Below are 16,449 nucleotides of genomic sequence, written 5' to 3' on the forward strand. Positions count from 1 at the left end.
AACCTTTCTTTACATTCCTTTAAAACGTCCCGTTGGTACCACTTGTCAAGGACAAGAAAATGTCAGTGTTTTCAGATTCTATCTAAGGTGTCAACATTAAACTGCAGATTGTTAGGTGGAAAATTATAAAAATATCTTCAGTAGTTTTGACCTTATCATCTTTTATGTGAATAAATCACAAAGGCCAAAGGAATATGAAAGTAAATGGCCCAAAGGATATAGTGGAGATACCTGATGATAGAAAGACCAGAAGAGAAAAAAAAGATAAACACAATGTGATGGACAAAAAGGCCACCCAAGCTCTGAGTATACAAGCTGGATTGTTTAGTTACAAAATAAAACCAGCTCATGCATGCAAAATAAAAAATTCTTTTCAAGATCTTGGCAAAAATTAGTACAACTGAGAAGGTGAAAAAATTCAAAATTTAAATGCACCAAATAATCATGTGGTCAACGTTTTCTTTTAGTGTGGTCTAATGAGCTTCCATTGCCAATTATTGGCTACTTTTCTCTGTCAAAGAGAACCAAACAAAGGGCTTAAGAGATAGGACGGTTTAAGACCCTTAAGACATTTGCCTTGCACTGGCCAACCCCAGTTCCATCTCCAGTGCCCCATAGCCTCCCAGTACTACCATAAGCAATCCCTGAGCATAAAGCCTGGATTAACCCCATCACCACCAGACAATGTTCCTCAGCCCCATAATAATTAAACTCTCAAGAGGAGCTACTAAGTAATTATAAGAGTAACATCACTGTTATAAAATTTCCCTTTCATTTAAATTTTACTTTAAACTGATCGTGAATATGTGCAATCTAACAAAAAAGGAGATCCTACTACTAAATATCAGACCCAATTATTATTGTAGTCAAAACAATAGGACCACATAGAGCTATATGCTGGTGCAAAGTATTAGAAAGAATATTGTTATCACTTTGCATATTGTCTATTGGTTGAAGAGAACAGCATGGAATAACTCATAGTCCCTAACTTCATTCAACAATATCTAAAAATGCCAATAGAAAAATTTGTAGTACATCACTGGCTTCTCAAGGCTGAGATCACATATCAGTCCTTGATTGGGGAATTCAGCAGCAGAGATCTTAAGAGTGAAATTATCTGGGATCAGAGAGATAGCATGGTGGCAGGGTATTTGCCTTGCATGCAGGATGGTGGTTCGAATCCCGGCATCCCATATGGTCCCCTGAGCTGTCAGGAGTGATTTCTGAGCATAGAGCCAGGAGTAACCCCTGAGAACTGCCGGGTGTGGTCCAAAAACAAAAACAAAAGAAGAGTGAAATTATCTGCTGTGCATATAAGAAACACATAGTGTAGTGATATAAAAAATATTTTGTTATCCAATTTTCTTTTCTGGCAGAAAAGCACAGCTGAAAGGCTTTAAAATTCAAACTCCAAAGTTTCTAACTGATCGCCTAAAGAAAGGCATCTGGATCATGAAGTTAGGAGATGTAAGTCAGGGATTAGAAAATTTATCAATGGTTGTCCCTCAAACAAAACTCAAAGATCAGAAATGTCAATGATGAGGTTTCCAATCAGCACTCACAATTTAAAATACTCGAAAGTAGTCTTTTTTTGTTTGTTTGTTTTTGGTTTTTGGGTCACACCTGGCAGCACTCAGGGGTTACTCCTGGCTTCACACTCAAGAATCGCTCCTGGCAGGCCTGGGGACCATATGGGTTGCAGGGATTCGAATCGATGACCTTCTGCATGAAAGGCAAATGCCTTACCTCCATGCTATTTCTTCTTAATATATATGGAGAAATGGAAAAGAAGAAAAATAACATTGGGGTGTGGACAAAGGAAATCCAGAATGTGCAGTCAATACCTTTAGGATTCCTCTGGAAATTCCTGTGAATTTGATGACCTCAAGTTCAAGTGCAAACCAGTAGCAAGAACAGAGCTAGAATCCCAAAACCTTGGAAGGAAGGGGAGCGGGGCGGGGGGGGGGGGGGGAGGTGGCTAGTAAAACTGCAGCTAATTTTTATACACCAGGATTAGATGCTATCAAAATAATTATCACTCACACAGATTCGTGTAATTTATCTTCAGTTAGAAATATTATCTATTCTGGGCTGAAGAGATAGCATGGAGGTAAGGTGTTTGCCTTGCATGCAGAAGAATGGCAGCTTGAATCCTGGCATCCCATATGGTCCCCGGAGTCTGCCAAGAGCAATTTCTGAGCGTAGAGCCAGGAGTAACCCCTGAGTGCTGCCGGGTGTGACCCAAAAACCAAAAAAAGGCCAACTACAACAGAAACGATACCCAATCTACAACAGGCTAGACACAGAAGGGACCACTTGTACTAGCAGCCCAGGAGGCAAAGGAAGGACGATATGGATGCAGGTTGGGAACAGGCGTGGAGGGAGGACAACATTGGTAGTGGAAATGCTTCTGAATCAATGTCACTATGTACCTGAAATACTACTGTGAATTATTTGTAAACCACTTTGGTCAAAATAAAAATTATTAATAAAGAAAAGAAAAATGAAATATTATCTATTCAGCAACTGAAGCCAAAGAACTGCTGATACACTGCAGATGAGAAAACATTTGCTGGTCTTCCAGCTCTGGCCATGAGAGAAAAGAGAGGGAGAGAGTCAGAGAGAGAGTATAGTGTATAGAGTAAACTGCATTGCCAGCATTACATCCATAATATCGTTCCATTCTTTTTATAGATTCCAGAAGCTCTGACGCAGCCCTCCAGTTTTACTGGTTCTACAAATCAGGTCTGAAAAACCACACTTAAAAAAATTACGTGTGTTTGTGGTGCCAGGGATTAAACCCAGGTCTTGTTTGTATATGTGAGGTACATGCCCTACCACTGAGCTACATATTTGATTACACAACTTTTTAACCCAGGATTTCCTCCTCTGAAATAAATGTTAGGTATTTTTTAAAAAAACAGATATTTAGAACATTTGAACACTGAAGGCATTTTATATCCTTTTAAGCACTTTATCTCACAGTCTTGACTTCCAAGGTTGTCAAGCTAGTGTTAACAGTATTATTCTGACATACTTACAAGTGGTTATCTGGTATCTATCCGTGTGAGGTCCTGTTAAACAGTTTACATTGCTGAAACTAGAGACATATGCAACCCAGACATCAATGCAGCCTTCTGTACTTTGGTGTTTTCAAGGCAAACTCAAGGGATATCAACAAGTATTTAATTTTGAGAGTGGGTCCCATCTTGAAAAGGAGATATGCAAATTGGCGTCGAAGGAAATCTTAAAATCTATAGTACACCAATAGACAATTTTTCAAATCCCCCTAAGTGTCTGGCCATAGAATCTTCTGTTTTGCTTTTGTTTGGGGATCACACTGGATAGTGCTCAGGCTTACTCCTGGCTCTGCACTCACAGATCATTCCTGATGGGTTTCATATGAAGATCCCAGAGACTGAACCCAGGCCAATCACATACAACATAAATGTTCTACCCTCTGTACCATGGCTCCAGCCCACCCACGGAAACTTTTATCCTCATGAGCATCTCAGAAATGATGCTCCACCCAGAGACCTGGGCCTGGCTTTGGCAATTTCTTGTGTTCAAAAGCTTCACTCACACATCAGGCTGCAAGACATCATTCTAAGCCTTTAAAACAGTAACAAAAACCATTGTTTGATCTTATTAGTTTAAAAATTTAGCCTCAAAAGGGAGCGTGTGAGCAGTGAGCGCAGAATGCACCTGTTTCTCATACTCTTATCGTCCACACCTCCTGAGCAAAAGCAGGTTCTAAAATCCCCGTGTTCCTCAACTCAGATGATGATTGTGCAATATGAACAAACAACCAATACATAAAGCTTGCTGAAAGCAGAAATGGCATCACTGTCTTCACTTGCTCAAATGATAAGAAGTGTAAGTGCCACATGAAACACTTTCTATTTACAAGTGTAGGTGCAGCAGCTCTGATTATCACAAGAGGCTCTATTGTATATAGATAACACGTATAGAGCTACTAGAGTCTTTGAAGTATTCCCAACTAATTAGAGTTGCTATGGAAACATTGCTTGATTTAAGGAGTTCATTTATTTTCCAGCTTTATTCAGAATAACCTTAGCATTACTAAAGTCTTAGACCAGATAACTGTTTCAAAAAGTTGTCTTGTGCACTGGAGTACACTGAATAGCACCACCAGTTGCTTCCATCAACTCAATGTCAATAATACCCCCATAACATTGGTTCCAAAGATTGCTTAGTATAAGCAAATCAACCCTAGTTGAGAACTTCTGCTGTTGAACAAAAATTAAAGTTATATATGGACTCTGCTATTTCCCAACTCCCTGAGAATGTCCATTTTACAGGCATATTTCTTTTTCTGTTTCTTTTTTTTGGTTTTTGGGCCACACCCGTTTGACGCTCAGGGGTTACTTCTGGCTATGTGCTCAGAAATCGCCCCTGGCTTGGGGGGGACCATATGAAACGCCGGGGGATTGAACTGTGGTCCTTTCCTTGGCTAGCGCTTGCAAGACAGACACCTTACCTCTAGCGCCACCTTCCCAGCCCCTCAGGCATATTTCAACTTACATACATCAATAAACATCTAACAATTGGTCACATTTGACATCTTTTTGAACTGTTATTGGAAACATAAGAAATTTATGAATGGGAAATAATGGTTAGGAGTAAAGATGCATTTTCCACTTGAAAGATACATTTTAATGTCAGGTTAGCAAGGATTATCTGGATTGTATCTCAATTGATAAATACTCTAATAGACTGTAAATTATAATCTGTTAAGAAGCATAAAGATTGAGACAGTCAGAATAAAAGTTGTAATAATCATAAAAGAAGTTTTATCAGACTATATTCAAGCCCTTGGTCAAAGATTTTTCCAGTAGCCAAAATTCTCAATCCAGAAATTTCAAGTCTTGTCTTTAAGTTGCTGGCTTGTCCTGTAGATTTATCATCTCCCTCCAAGTATCAAAAAGAAACTCTTCACACATCATGAAGAAGAAACCTGCTATGTGTCAAGAAGTAAATTGTCTAGTTTTAAAGCCATTTCTTTTATACCCACATCTTTAGCTTCATCGCAATTCTCAACTCCACATATGTCACTCTCTTTATTCTGTTCTTTTTGTAATGTCTTTAAACACTTGTCTAGTTTCTTTATGAACAAGTCCACATCTTGTTTTGTCATGCCAATGGCTGCTGCAGCATTGAGGTAAGCGCAAGGGTAATTATTCATGTGGGACATAAATCCTTTGAAAGAGTAGCCATTCACGGTTTGCACAGACCCAAGGGGCACAACTCTGCAAAAAAAAAAAAAAAAAAGATTTACCAATTTAATATGTCTGGCAAGATTAACACAATGCCATCCATACACAAGATACCTGTGTGCCTAAATCATAGCTACTTATTAAAAAGTTAAAGTATAGCCATAAATCACTGCCTGTGCAAACAGATTCTGCCCACAAAGCTCCAAGTTGCCCTGAGTACTGCTAAAGAAATTGCCCCCGAACCCCAAATAATACACGCCAAGGATGTGGTCACAGAATCACATCTGCTTTTGATTTTAGGTGTACTCTGAGCTGGAGGTATAAGTACAGGAGTTGGATTCGTGCTTTGCATTCTCTATACATGAATCTGACCCCTGGTTGCCCCCATGGCCTTAAAGAAAATAGCAGTGTTCAAGCCTAGTACTGAACTGATGTTGGCAGTGGCCCTCAGACCCACATCCCTGAATACCACTTAGGAGGTTAACAAAAAGCATCTGAGGTGTAAAATCCCAAAATTATTTAATGAAAGCATGTAAAGAAAGTACAAAGAACAAGATATTTCAAGTCATTTTTCCCTCTAATTTAATCAAACATAAAACAAAATTCATTTCTAGGTAATATACCTCCAAGAGTACATATGTCAGAAAAGCAGTACAGTGATTAAGATACAAGCAATATGCTCTGGGTTCAGTCCATGGCTCCAAAGTATAAAGGTATTTTTTCCCTCCAAAGGCTTAGATGAGAATTGTCTAACCTCTCTGTATAAGAAACAAACTTTTCCTTAACTATTTCACTCCAATTTAGTCAGAGATGACTTCATTTCTCACTCTATAATGGGACAACCATGGAAGATCATCTGATGAAGAAAAACAAAGACAATACTCTGTGGAGAGGCACTAAAACTCCGTTTCTGTGGGCCTATAAAAACAAAGAGCCCCATGTTTCTGTGACTCTTTGAGTGCAGTCAGTTGATAGGTGGTTGGCGATTCTCTCTCTCAAGTTGCTCTTCCTCCACAGTGTGAGCCATCAGAGTCAGCTCAGCACTTACCTGGGAGATGCCTTTTATAAGAGCCAACTTAGTAAAGCTAAGCAAGGCAAGGCCTCCTGTCCCTTACCTGGCTCCAGAAACTTGCCGGGTAAAAAGCATTGAGCCCAGCTGAGTGACGGCTTTGTCACAGCCTTCATCCAGTGTCTGAAGTGTCATAGCTAAAAGAGAAATGAAGAAAAAAAGGAGCATAATGAGCCTGGGTTTACCAGCACAACTATCACTAAGAAAATAGTCAGAGCTGAGACTTCACTTTCAAATTATTGTGGGAAACTATATAGGACATAGTGACCTCCCTGACCATTTTTATTTAAATGTGAATCAACATTCTTAAATCCATTCACTTAATGTGTGGCCATTACAACTATTCACCCTGACCCCTCTGCATCTGGTAAAACTGAAACTATGTCTTCTTTGCTTCTTTAAAATAAAAACATTTTTATTTTATGTAGTCCCTGTAAAATAACAGAATTATTCGTGATTGGGTTTCTTACATAGAATGTTTCAACACCGACTCCTTTACCAATAACTACATTCTCTCCTTCAATGCCTTCCCCAACCCCTGGTTTGCCTCCCATTCACCAGTCTGCCTCTATGAAAAGAGCTTTTTTGGGGGGAGAGGGGGGGATTTTTTGTACTTTGGATTATAGTACTGTTGCTGATACGTAACACTTTATGACTTTTCTGCATCTCTTTCTGCTCTAGGTTGAATACTTCCCTCCCCAATGGTGGCATGTTTTCCACTGAAGACCAGTTCTAATGTTCTTTGAGACTGTGTCTTTTAAACAATAACTTCCCATTCGCTCCTCCATCAGCCCCCATCAACTACAATCACACTTTGTCTCTTCATTTCTGACTACTAAAAACATCCTTTAAGTGGAATCAACCAGTATTTGTCTTTCTATGATGCTTAATTCAGAAGGTAATGGATACATTCAACATCAAGTAGCACAATTTCATGTTAGTGTACTTAGTGGTAGTAAAGATATGTTTTCATATCAGACAAAAATAGGCTATATGCAGGGCTGGAATGATAGTAAAGACAGTTGGTCATTTGCCTTACACAGGGCTGATGAGGGTTCAATTCCTAGTATTCTGTATGGTCCCTTGAGCTCCCCAGGATCGATCCCTGAGCAGAACCAGAAATAAGTCCTAAACCCAGTCGTGTATGTCACCTCTTCCAAATATAAATGCCATTTTAATTAACATACTCAGAATTGGAAAAAAATATATATATACACATCATTCTTCCAAAGGGTTAATTTTCCAATTAAACAGACCTGATCAACCTGATAAATTATTTCAATTGATGCAAATTTATAAGAACTTGTAAAATAAAAATACGTTCACATTCCAGTCCATACACATAACTAAGTAAGATCAACTCCTGCATATGAATGTGGAAGTGGTCATTAAATGTTATGTAGATACAGTAGATTCTTTTTCTTAGACTACTAGTAGCTATTTCCTGAGGACTAAATTAGCACTAGTATACTTGACAGATACAATCTCAACCATTCTTTTGCAAAAACAGTTGGAGGTGAAAACAATGTTTTGGATTCCCCGAGTGCACTGTGCCCGAAATGCTTGGCAGATGAAACCTAGAAGAGCAATTGTTCCAGGGGACCGCAAAGAGGAACTGTTTTGGCAATTCTTGAGGCATAAGCTTCAGAGACACCGCTCCAGAGATGGGGAAGGTTAGTACAAGAGGGGTGCCTCTTGCCATGATCAGTGGTTACCAACCAGGCTTGACTCTGGGCTGTCCCTCTCTCATAGAGAGCTCTGGTTAGAGGAGAGATTACCGATCAACACTGTGTTATTCCTGAGGCATTCCTAAGCACCAATAAGCATGCTAATCTTCTCCCTGGTGCCATAATCACCTTTGCTGTGCTTCTGCTATGACTTGCCTTCCTGCACATATCCCAAGTCCTCTTGTGCTATTTAAGCATTCTTGGAATGGAATAAAGTGCCTCTGGTCATCAGTCTGGGACCAGTTCTTTCCTGATCATCAATCAGGGGTAACGTCCTCAGTCTTGACGCAGCAGGAGGAGAAAGTAGACCCTTGTCAGTTGACAGGGTGAGCACACAAGGCATCATCAGCATTTAAACCATATCCTATTAACCTATAATATCCACATAGGTTATAAGCCAACAAGACAGAGACTTCTAAAGAAGACTTGGTAGGTTTTATTAGATGTTGGTGGTCAATGGCTTCCCATGGAAACTCATTCCTGAAAAGGCTGTAAATTCCAAAATACTGTTTTCTTCCCTTTCTCAGACAAACATAAAAGATGAAACATATCATACTACTTATGTTCACATTTCAAAATGTAGTTATAAACTCAAAAGGTAGCTACAGTGCACAAAAGTCAACATTCATACTATCCTATGTTAGAGTCCATATAAAAGTGGCCAAAAATACAAAGTCCTTATATACAAGTAGACAAAATCATCATTAAATAAATATATCAGATTTCTCTAACAAGAGGCTCGAGAAAGAAACAATAGCATTAAAAACAGTATAAGAATAACTTGCATTTCTAATATTATGGTATCTTTATCAACTAGAAGATATTTTTAAATTATTTTTATAGCATTATCAGTGACCAAATAATTTCAGTTAAAAGCAAGTTATTTTCTATGTATTCATTATAACACAATATTGATTTGGATTCTCTCAGTATGTTTTATCTCAGAAATGCATGAAAGCATTTCTAAAGATTAAATTTTTTTTAATTTACAAATGCACAATTTTATTGCATTAAGAAATATCACTGTAACCAGAAAGAATTCTCATTCTTTTAAGCTTTCTCCTAGGGACAATTCAAAAGTAAATGATTTTTCTTTTCAAAGGAAAATAATTACCTAAAGATATGGGATTGTGAGGTGTCTGCAATAGTCTCTCACCATAGGCTTCTGCCAACTTCTTCAGTTGGCTCGACAAATGAGAAAACATATCCTGTGAAAACAAAATGTTGGATTTACAGAAAATCAAATAGTACTGCAATGTGCCAGATTAGCAGGGCAGAATCTGATTGGTAGAACGTGTGTGTTGTGTGTGTGTGTGTGTGTGTGTGTGTGTGTGTGTGTGTGTGAGTGAGGGGGGAGAGGGGAAGAGAGAAAAAGACATAGAGGGGGAGAGAAAGAAAGACAGAGAGAGACAGAGAGAGAGAGAGACAGAGAGAGAGAGAGAGAGACAGAGAGAGAGAGATATCTGCCATGGTGGCAGAGAGCCTTCCTATTTCCTACATGGGATTCATGGAGGACAAACACATCCCCTCTACAGAATCTCTGCAGCTGCTGTTCTAGTCTAGGTACACTCCCTGTTCTGTGACTCACAGCTACAAGATTCTTGCCCTGCCCACCTTCCTACCACTCTGCAATTTGTTCCCTCTCAAGGCCCAGAGTTGCTTCACAGACCAGGTTCCCCTCCCAGGGCTGTCCTCCAGCAAGAAGGAATATCCAAATTTCTTATCCATAACAATCCTACCTGACTTGGCCTAGCAAAAACACCCAGTCCTGCAGCTTTCACTCCCTCATTTGCAACATGCCAGTCACACCAGCTTTTCTTCCAACGCCTGCCATGCCAAGCTCCTACTGGCCCAAGGGCCTGAATGCCTGTTTCCCCTTACCTCCAGAGCCTCTTCTTTCTCCCTGGTTTGGAGGTAGTCATTTCTATGCCCACCTGCAGCCCCCAGTCTCTATCCATACCATTTCCTATTTTGGAGTCTAAATCTGTCTCATCTCTCAGCCTACGAAGAATTACTGCTTGATCATGACCTACTGGCATGTACTCTGGACTTACCTTTGCCTTCTCAACACAAATATATATGTATGCCAGGCTTGTATGTCACTAGAGAAAATACAGTTAAAAAATGTCTTTCCCATGATGACCTGGCACAGGCCGCAGAGGTTTGAGTATTTTCCAGTCACCCCTGAACCAGGGAAGCCATCTATGAAACATCCAAAGTTGTCTATGACATCACCTGGAAGCAATCCTCTACCAGGGAAGACACTACTGCTGCTCTGACATCGATTTACTCAAAAGAGTCTTCCCTTAACACTGAGAAGATTTAAACAACAACAACAACAACCAGTGTACTGGACAGGGCTTTCTGCATTGCCCTTTAATTGTGAGTTGAAATTAGACGTCTCTCCGCACCATCCTGACTTCAATGTAGGATATACAGATTCCAGGATCTTCAATACAGAAACATGATACCAACAACAGAGACTGTGAAAAATATAACTGTATGGGCACTACAGACAATGACCTGGATTGGACAAACTACTTTGCCTGGAGCCTAGAAATGGTCTTATGTCAGGAAACTTCAGGAGTAGGGTCTCCTTGTACTTAGGCCAAAGTTTTTCCTTTCCATGACCCCCATACTTTGGTGGGCCCATGCAAATGATAATTGCCACTCTAACATTGTTTTTACAGTGCTCCTTTGACTCTAAACCTTTAAGAAACCACTAGTAAAAATATCTGAAACTGCAAAAATAAAATGGTTTACATTAGTGTTAACATATATGCTTTTAGTTACACTAGCATTCTGGGGGTTAAAGTAGGGCGATAAGGGATATATGCTTGGGAACAGGGATGAAGGGAGGACAACACTGGTGTTGGGATTGCCCCTCATTTATTGTCACTGTGTACCTTAAATATCACTGTGTAAGACTTGTAATTCACTTTGGCCACAATAAAAATAAAAAACTAAAATTAAAAAAAAATTCTAAAAAAAAACAGAAACAACTTTTACTCAGTTAACAACATAAAGAAAAAAGAAATTCATACTCACCAAAGCAGGTCAAAACTGCACACTAGCATATCATGCTGAGTAAGGTTAGTTAGAAAAAAGGACAGCTACAGAATAATTATTTTCATATGTGGAATATGATGAAATGTGGGGTAGCAAATGGACAAATACAACAGAAGATGAGAATAGGTCTGCAGAACTGAGTTCACCAGGTGAGTGAGTGGTGAGTGAGTGAGAGAGAAAGAGTGAGGAAAGAGAGAGAGAGAAAGAGAATACATGGTGGTGGTGGTGGAGAATGAGAAACAAGGGGAAATGGAGGGAAGGAAGCTGACATTCTAGTGGAGGGGTTTGATGTTGAAAGGTTACATGCATGAAGCCCTATCATGACCAATATTGTAAAACATGATGCCTCAAGTAAAAATTAAAAATATTATAAACAGGGGCCGGAGAGATAGCATGGAGGGTAAGGCATTTGCCTTTCATGCAGAAGGTCATCGGTTCGAATCCCGGCGTCCCATATGGTCCCCCGAGCCGGCCAGGAGCGATTTCTGAGCATGAAGCCAGGAGTAACCCCTGACTGCTGCTGGGTGTGACCCAAAAACCAAAAAAAAAAAAAAAAAAAAAAATATTATAAACACTAAAAAAAGAAAAAAATGAGGAACTACTTAGTATTACTATTTGTTTGTGTGAGGACCATGCCCAGCACTGCCAAGGGGTCACTCCCAGAAATGCGCCAGCTTCCTGACAGTGCTAGGCCTCCAGTATGTAAGCATGTACATTGACCCTTTTAACTATCTGCCTGGCCCTGGGAAATTTTTGTTTCGTTTTCATTTTGGACCAAGAGCACCACACTCAGTGGTACTCAGGATTTAGTCCTTGTTCTCAGGGATCTCTCCTAGCAGGGTTCGGGGAACCATATGAGGTCGCAGGAGATCAAACTTGGGTTCGCTGCTTGCAAGGCAAGCACCCTAGCCATTGTACTATCACTATGGCCCCTGGAAAACTGTTCTAACTCAACTAGAAAATGCTAGAGTCAAGATCAAAAGAAAAAAAACTCATATGAGAGTAGCTCATTGTTATTTCTACTTTGTATTTATATCTAAATTTTTTATGTAAAAAGTCAGATACATGTGTTATCTAAAAACAAAAAGACAATTTTCAATGGTTAAGTTATCTCTCGTTCTTACTCTGCCTGGTCCTCTGGTCACATACTATGTGACTATACAATCTGTATACCAAGAAATAGCTGGGTGGGTCAAAAAAAATGTCTTTCCTTTAGGCCATATATATATACTTAAAATAATAATTAAAGAACTAAGTCCTAAATATGACCAGGTATGGCCCCCAAAAGCTTCTTCGTGCCTAAAGCCCCGAAACAACTTCCTTTGTTCAGTAAGGGTTAGAAAAGGAAGGTTTCTAGCCACTTTACAAATGTTCAAGGCCAAAAACATTAGGGTGGGGGAAACTAACAAGCATGTCTATCTATGTTCATCCTAAAAAAATAAAACTTCTGACCTAAAGTCAACTTAAATGTGTACAACATTTTGTAAGATCAATTCTTAATGTTAGAACTATAAAATCTTAGATACTAAAATTCAATTGTCTTATATAACCACATTTGTCAAGCCTAGTGAAGCCATGGGCAACTGTCACTGTTTTAAAGTGCAGAGAAATAGTTCACAGGGTTTGTGTGTGTGTGTGTGTGTGTGTGTGTGTGTGTGTGTGTGTGTGTGTATGTGTGTGTGTGTGTGTAGGAAATTGGTAGAGACAGGTATTCTTTCCTTGCATGTAAACATTTCCAGAGAAATAGTTCACAGAGGGTGTGTGTGTGTGTGTGTGTGTGTGTGTGTGTGTGTGTGTGTGTGTGTGTGTAGGAAATAGGTAAAGACAGGTATTCTTTTTTTGCATGTAAACATTTCGAGAACCCCTACTTAGCCTAATATTCTGATAAGCACTTCAGAAGGTGAAACAATGTGATAATTAAAGAAATGAAAGACTTATCCTGCAACTGGAACAACTCATTTTTATTACTGCATCAGTGAGTGCCAATGAAGAGTAGAAATCCTGGATTTCATTTGCAGATTTTCATCTACTATAAAATTAACTAGGTCACTGATTAAAAAGAATCTGTACTATTTATAAAGAGAAAAAGTCTTTTTTAAAATCCTGTTTTGATTCAGATATAATTGCTCATTTTTACTCAGTTAAATTTTACATACTAAAGACAACATACATTATGTCTGTCTAATTCTCCTCGTGTCAAGTTAATACATGCCAAAACTAATCTGACAGCCAGAAAATGCCTTTTAGGAAGGTTCCTGTGTGGCTCTTCCCTACCAGTAACAACAATAAATTTATTTCAGCAATGAGAACCAAATTAAAAATATGACTGTCTGCTACAGTCCCCACAACAATCATGAGTGTGGTGGCACTTGTAAAGGAAGAAGAGCTAAAGAGTAGTTAATTTGTACTTAATTGAATTAGCAATTTCTGAAAAAAAAAAAGAGTAATGTTTCCTTAGTGACTCCCCCAGAGGGTACTTCTAAACTTACTCGTGCATGCATGACTATGAAAACACTGAGTTTCCCTGCGTTCAACTTCTAAGAGTGGAACAAATCAGGTTTAAACAATTCTATCAATCGCGTGCTATTGCCACCAGAATTCGGTTTTTAACAGTAGCTCACATTAGGGTAAAAAATCTGTAGGCTATAAACATAACATTGAGGTAACTAACACATAGTACTAGTTTGGGAGTAATCAGACCAAAGAGAAAATATTTGTGAGTCAAGTTCACATTCATCTGCAAATATTTATAGTCAAGGGTTATGACGGGTAATCCAATACACAAAGTTTAAAATATTTCCAAGTGCGTTCTACTGAATCCTACAATTTCCCACATATCCGGGCCCTAACTGCTCACCCATTAATATCACTATATTTTTAAAATGTTATTTGGGAGAAATGCACCACTATTTCTTACACTGAAACTTAGCTACGCAGTTTTTAAGCCTAATATATTAATGGTACTACAGAACCTGCACTATTTTTTGCTATGGTTAAATCCATAACTGACATTTATTATAAAATAGTTCTGCAAAGGCAAAAAATTTATAAGCACCCCGAGCAAATGTATATAGAAAGATCTTACTTAAAAGAAATGAAATATTATCGATTTTCTATGTCTTTTGTGCTGTATTTAACGTAATTTTAAAAGACTTTCCACTAGAGATAAACTGAACTGTGCACCTGAATGCTAATGTCAGCTGTATTTCTAGGATAAAAACACAAGACTTTACACCACCGCTAGAGACGTGAGTGGGAGTGGAATTAGATAGTAGTAAGCACTGTCTTCAACATGCTTTTGCAAACTGAGTCGCTCCTTGGAGCCCCACAGAGTCAATTATTCCTAAAGATATGCATATTTCACTATAGGATTTTTTTTTAAAAAATAAAATGGTCATATATAATCATGTATGTCTTTGAAACGTACAGTTTCATGTGGCAAGATTATGATTAAAAGAAAAGTTCCCCAGGCTGGTGAGATAGCATTAAGGGTTAAGACTCCTGTTTTGCAATGTGGCCTACCCAGGTTGATACCCAGGATGACATGGTCCAATAAGCACCACCAGGTGTGCCCCCCCAAAACCAAATCAACAAAACATGCAAGCTTCACCTGTTTATAGCATGTCTCATGAGGGAAGTGAGGGTGCCATGCAATGACCCGATTACAGGAGGTTAACACTCTACAGTGGGGCCTTGCATCACTGGGTTTGAAATTGGAAGCTTATGGGGCCAGGTCTCTACTACCATTTCTCCAACCACAGCTTTGTTGTGGAAGGTCAGCTCAAGTTTGAGGGCTGTGTTCTTTTAGACTTCTCCATTTGTCCTTCAAGCTTCAGCTCCACGACCACCACCCCCCAAACAGCCCTCCCTCCTCTCCTGTTCTTCTGTATCTGCTCAGTGAGTCACCCCTTGCCCCCACCCCAGGAATTTGCTCTAGAAACAATACAGAAAGCAGACACACTTCTAAGACTTGATCTTTTCTCTTTTGCATAGAGAAATGCAAAGAACTGGGTGCCTTAAAATGTCACTCTCTACCCTGCTATTTTAAAGCGGGTGTGTGTGTGTGTGTGTGTGTGTGTGTGTGTGTGTGTGTGTGTGTGTGTGTGTGTGTGTGTGTGTGTGTGTAAAATTAATGGTCATTGCTCCCCTCAATGAAACAGAGGTACAGCTTGGGAAGAGGCGGAGGGCAAAGAGGTTCAATTCATACACAGAATTCTGCTCTCACTGATCCTTTCACCCTTTAGAAAGGCAAAGCTTCAAGCTGAGTTCTTGTCTGCCTTAACCATGGAAAAGATCACGCTTCTTCTGAAGAGAGAGGGAACTAGATGAAATAACCTCTAAAAATACCATTGTGGTGAATAAGGGCACAGAATATATAAAAAAAAAATCCTAAGTTTTCTTTTAACACTCCTATTTTAGTACGCAATAACACCAATAATATAAAAAGGAACTCTCAGTGATGGTATATAAATAGCTCTGGCTGGAGCGAAATAGCTCTGCCTCAGCTTCTCCGGGGCTGAACCAATAAACTATCACGATTAAAATTTCACTGTTCAAAAGCAAGTCCATTTAAACAAAAGAGGCCCTTACTTCCACAATGAATCCAATAAAAAAAAAAAAAAAAAAGCACCACTATTTATGCTACATAGATGCAATTATGGTTTATGGAGGACATCTACATTTTTTCAACATAAGGGGGCTGGTCTACTTGAATAAAGTTGTTCAAGAGTCCAACTTTACTCATTTGCATTGACAGTTCTCAAATGAGCGTTTTTAATACTCAGAAGATTACCATATAGATAGTTGCCTGCTCCAGGTTAAAGTTCTCTACAAAGAATTTGAAAAATGCCAATGACTACACAGGCTTCTCTGTAGCTGCCCCTTCTGCTTCCAACTGAGGAGCTGGGATGCCCACATCACTCTTCCCCAGGTCTAATGACTTGGCATGGGCATCCCAGCAATCTGAAAGCATGAGGGGGACGTGGCCACAGAAGTAGAGTCATCAGCATAGCAGAAAACTGGGCATTGGGCATTTCTGTGACTCCCATGAGGATGTACTTTAACTTCTTCAAGCCTCAAACTTTATTCATCTCTAAAATGGGAATAATACCTCACTGGCTCACAGCATTAGATAAAATATATATAATAAGCTGAGCAGCTTTCCAGACATTCATCAAACACCAGTTCTCTACTCACCACTGACTTGTCACTTGAGTTTCATTAAAGAGTTCCCAAAGTTAAAAAAAAAAAAAAATCACTACCCTAAGCTGGCAAGATCCCTGCAGATTCTGGTTGATACCCTGTGGCTATCATCCTCTTCTAGATAAAAGAAAAAGAGCACAGTTGT

The 16,449-nt window shown here is 39.2% G+C and overlaps 1 protein-coding gene across 1 annotated transcript in view; it reads right to left on the minus strand.

Moving 5' to 3' along the window:
• Positions 1-4,532: 4,532 nt before the first annotated feature.
• SEPSECS (Sep (O-phosphoserine) tRNA:Sec (selenocysteine) tRNA synthase) overlaps positions 4,533-16,449 on the minus strand; it is a 43,359-nt gene continuing 31,442 nt past the window's right edge. Inside the window, exons 9-11 of the mRNA XM_049789998.1 lie at positions 9,148-9,241; positions 6,353-6,443; positions 4,533-5,270 (exon numbers count right to left, since the gene is read on the minus strand). Coding sequence (XP_049645955.1) covers positions 4,982-5,270; positions 6,353-6,443; positions 9,148-9,241 — 474 coding nt within the window. The 3' untranslated portion in view covers positions 4,533-4,981. The remainder of the gene's footprint in view (positions 5,271-6,352; positions 6,444-9,147; positions 9,242-16,449) is intronic.

The sequence above is a fragment of the Suncus etruscus genome, chromosome 16, assembly GCF_024139225.1.
Source record: "Suncus etruscus isolate mSunEtr1 chromosome 16, mSunEtr1.pri.cur, whole genome shotgun sequence".
Classification (NCBI taxonomy): Eukaryota; Metazoa; Chordata; class Mammalia; order Eulipotyphla; family Soricidae; genus Suncus; species Suncus etruscus.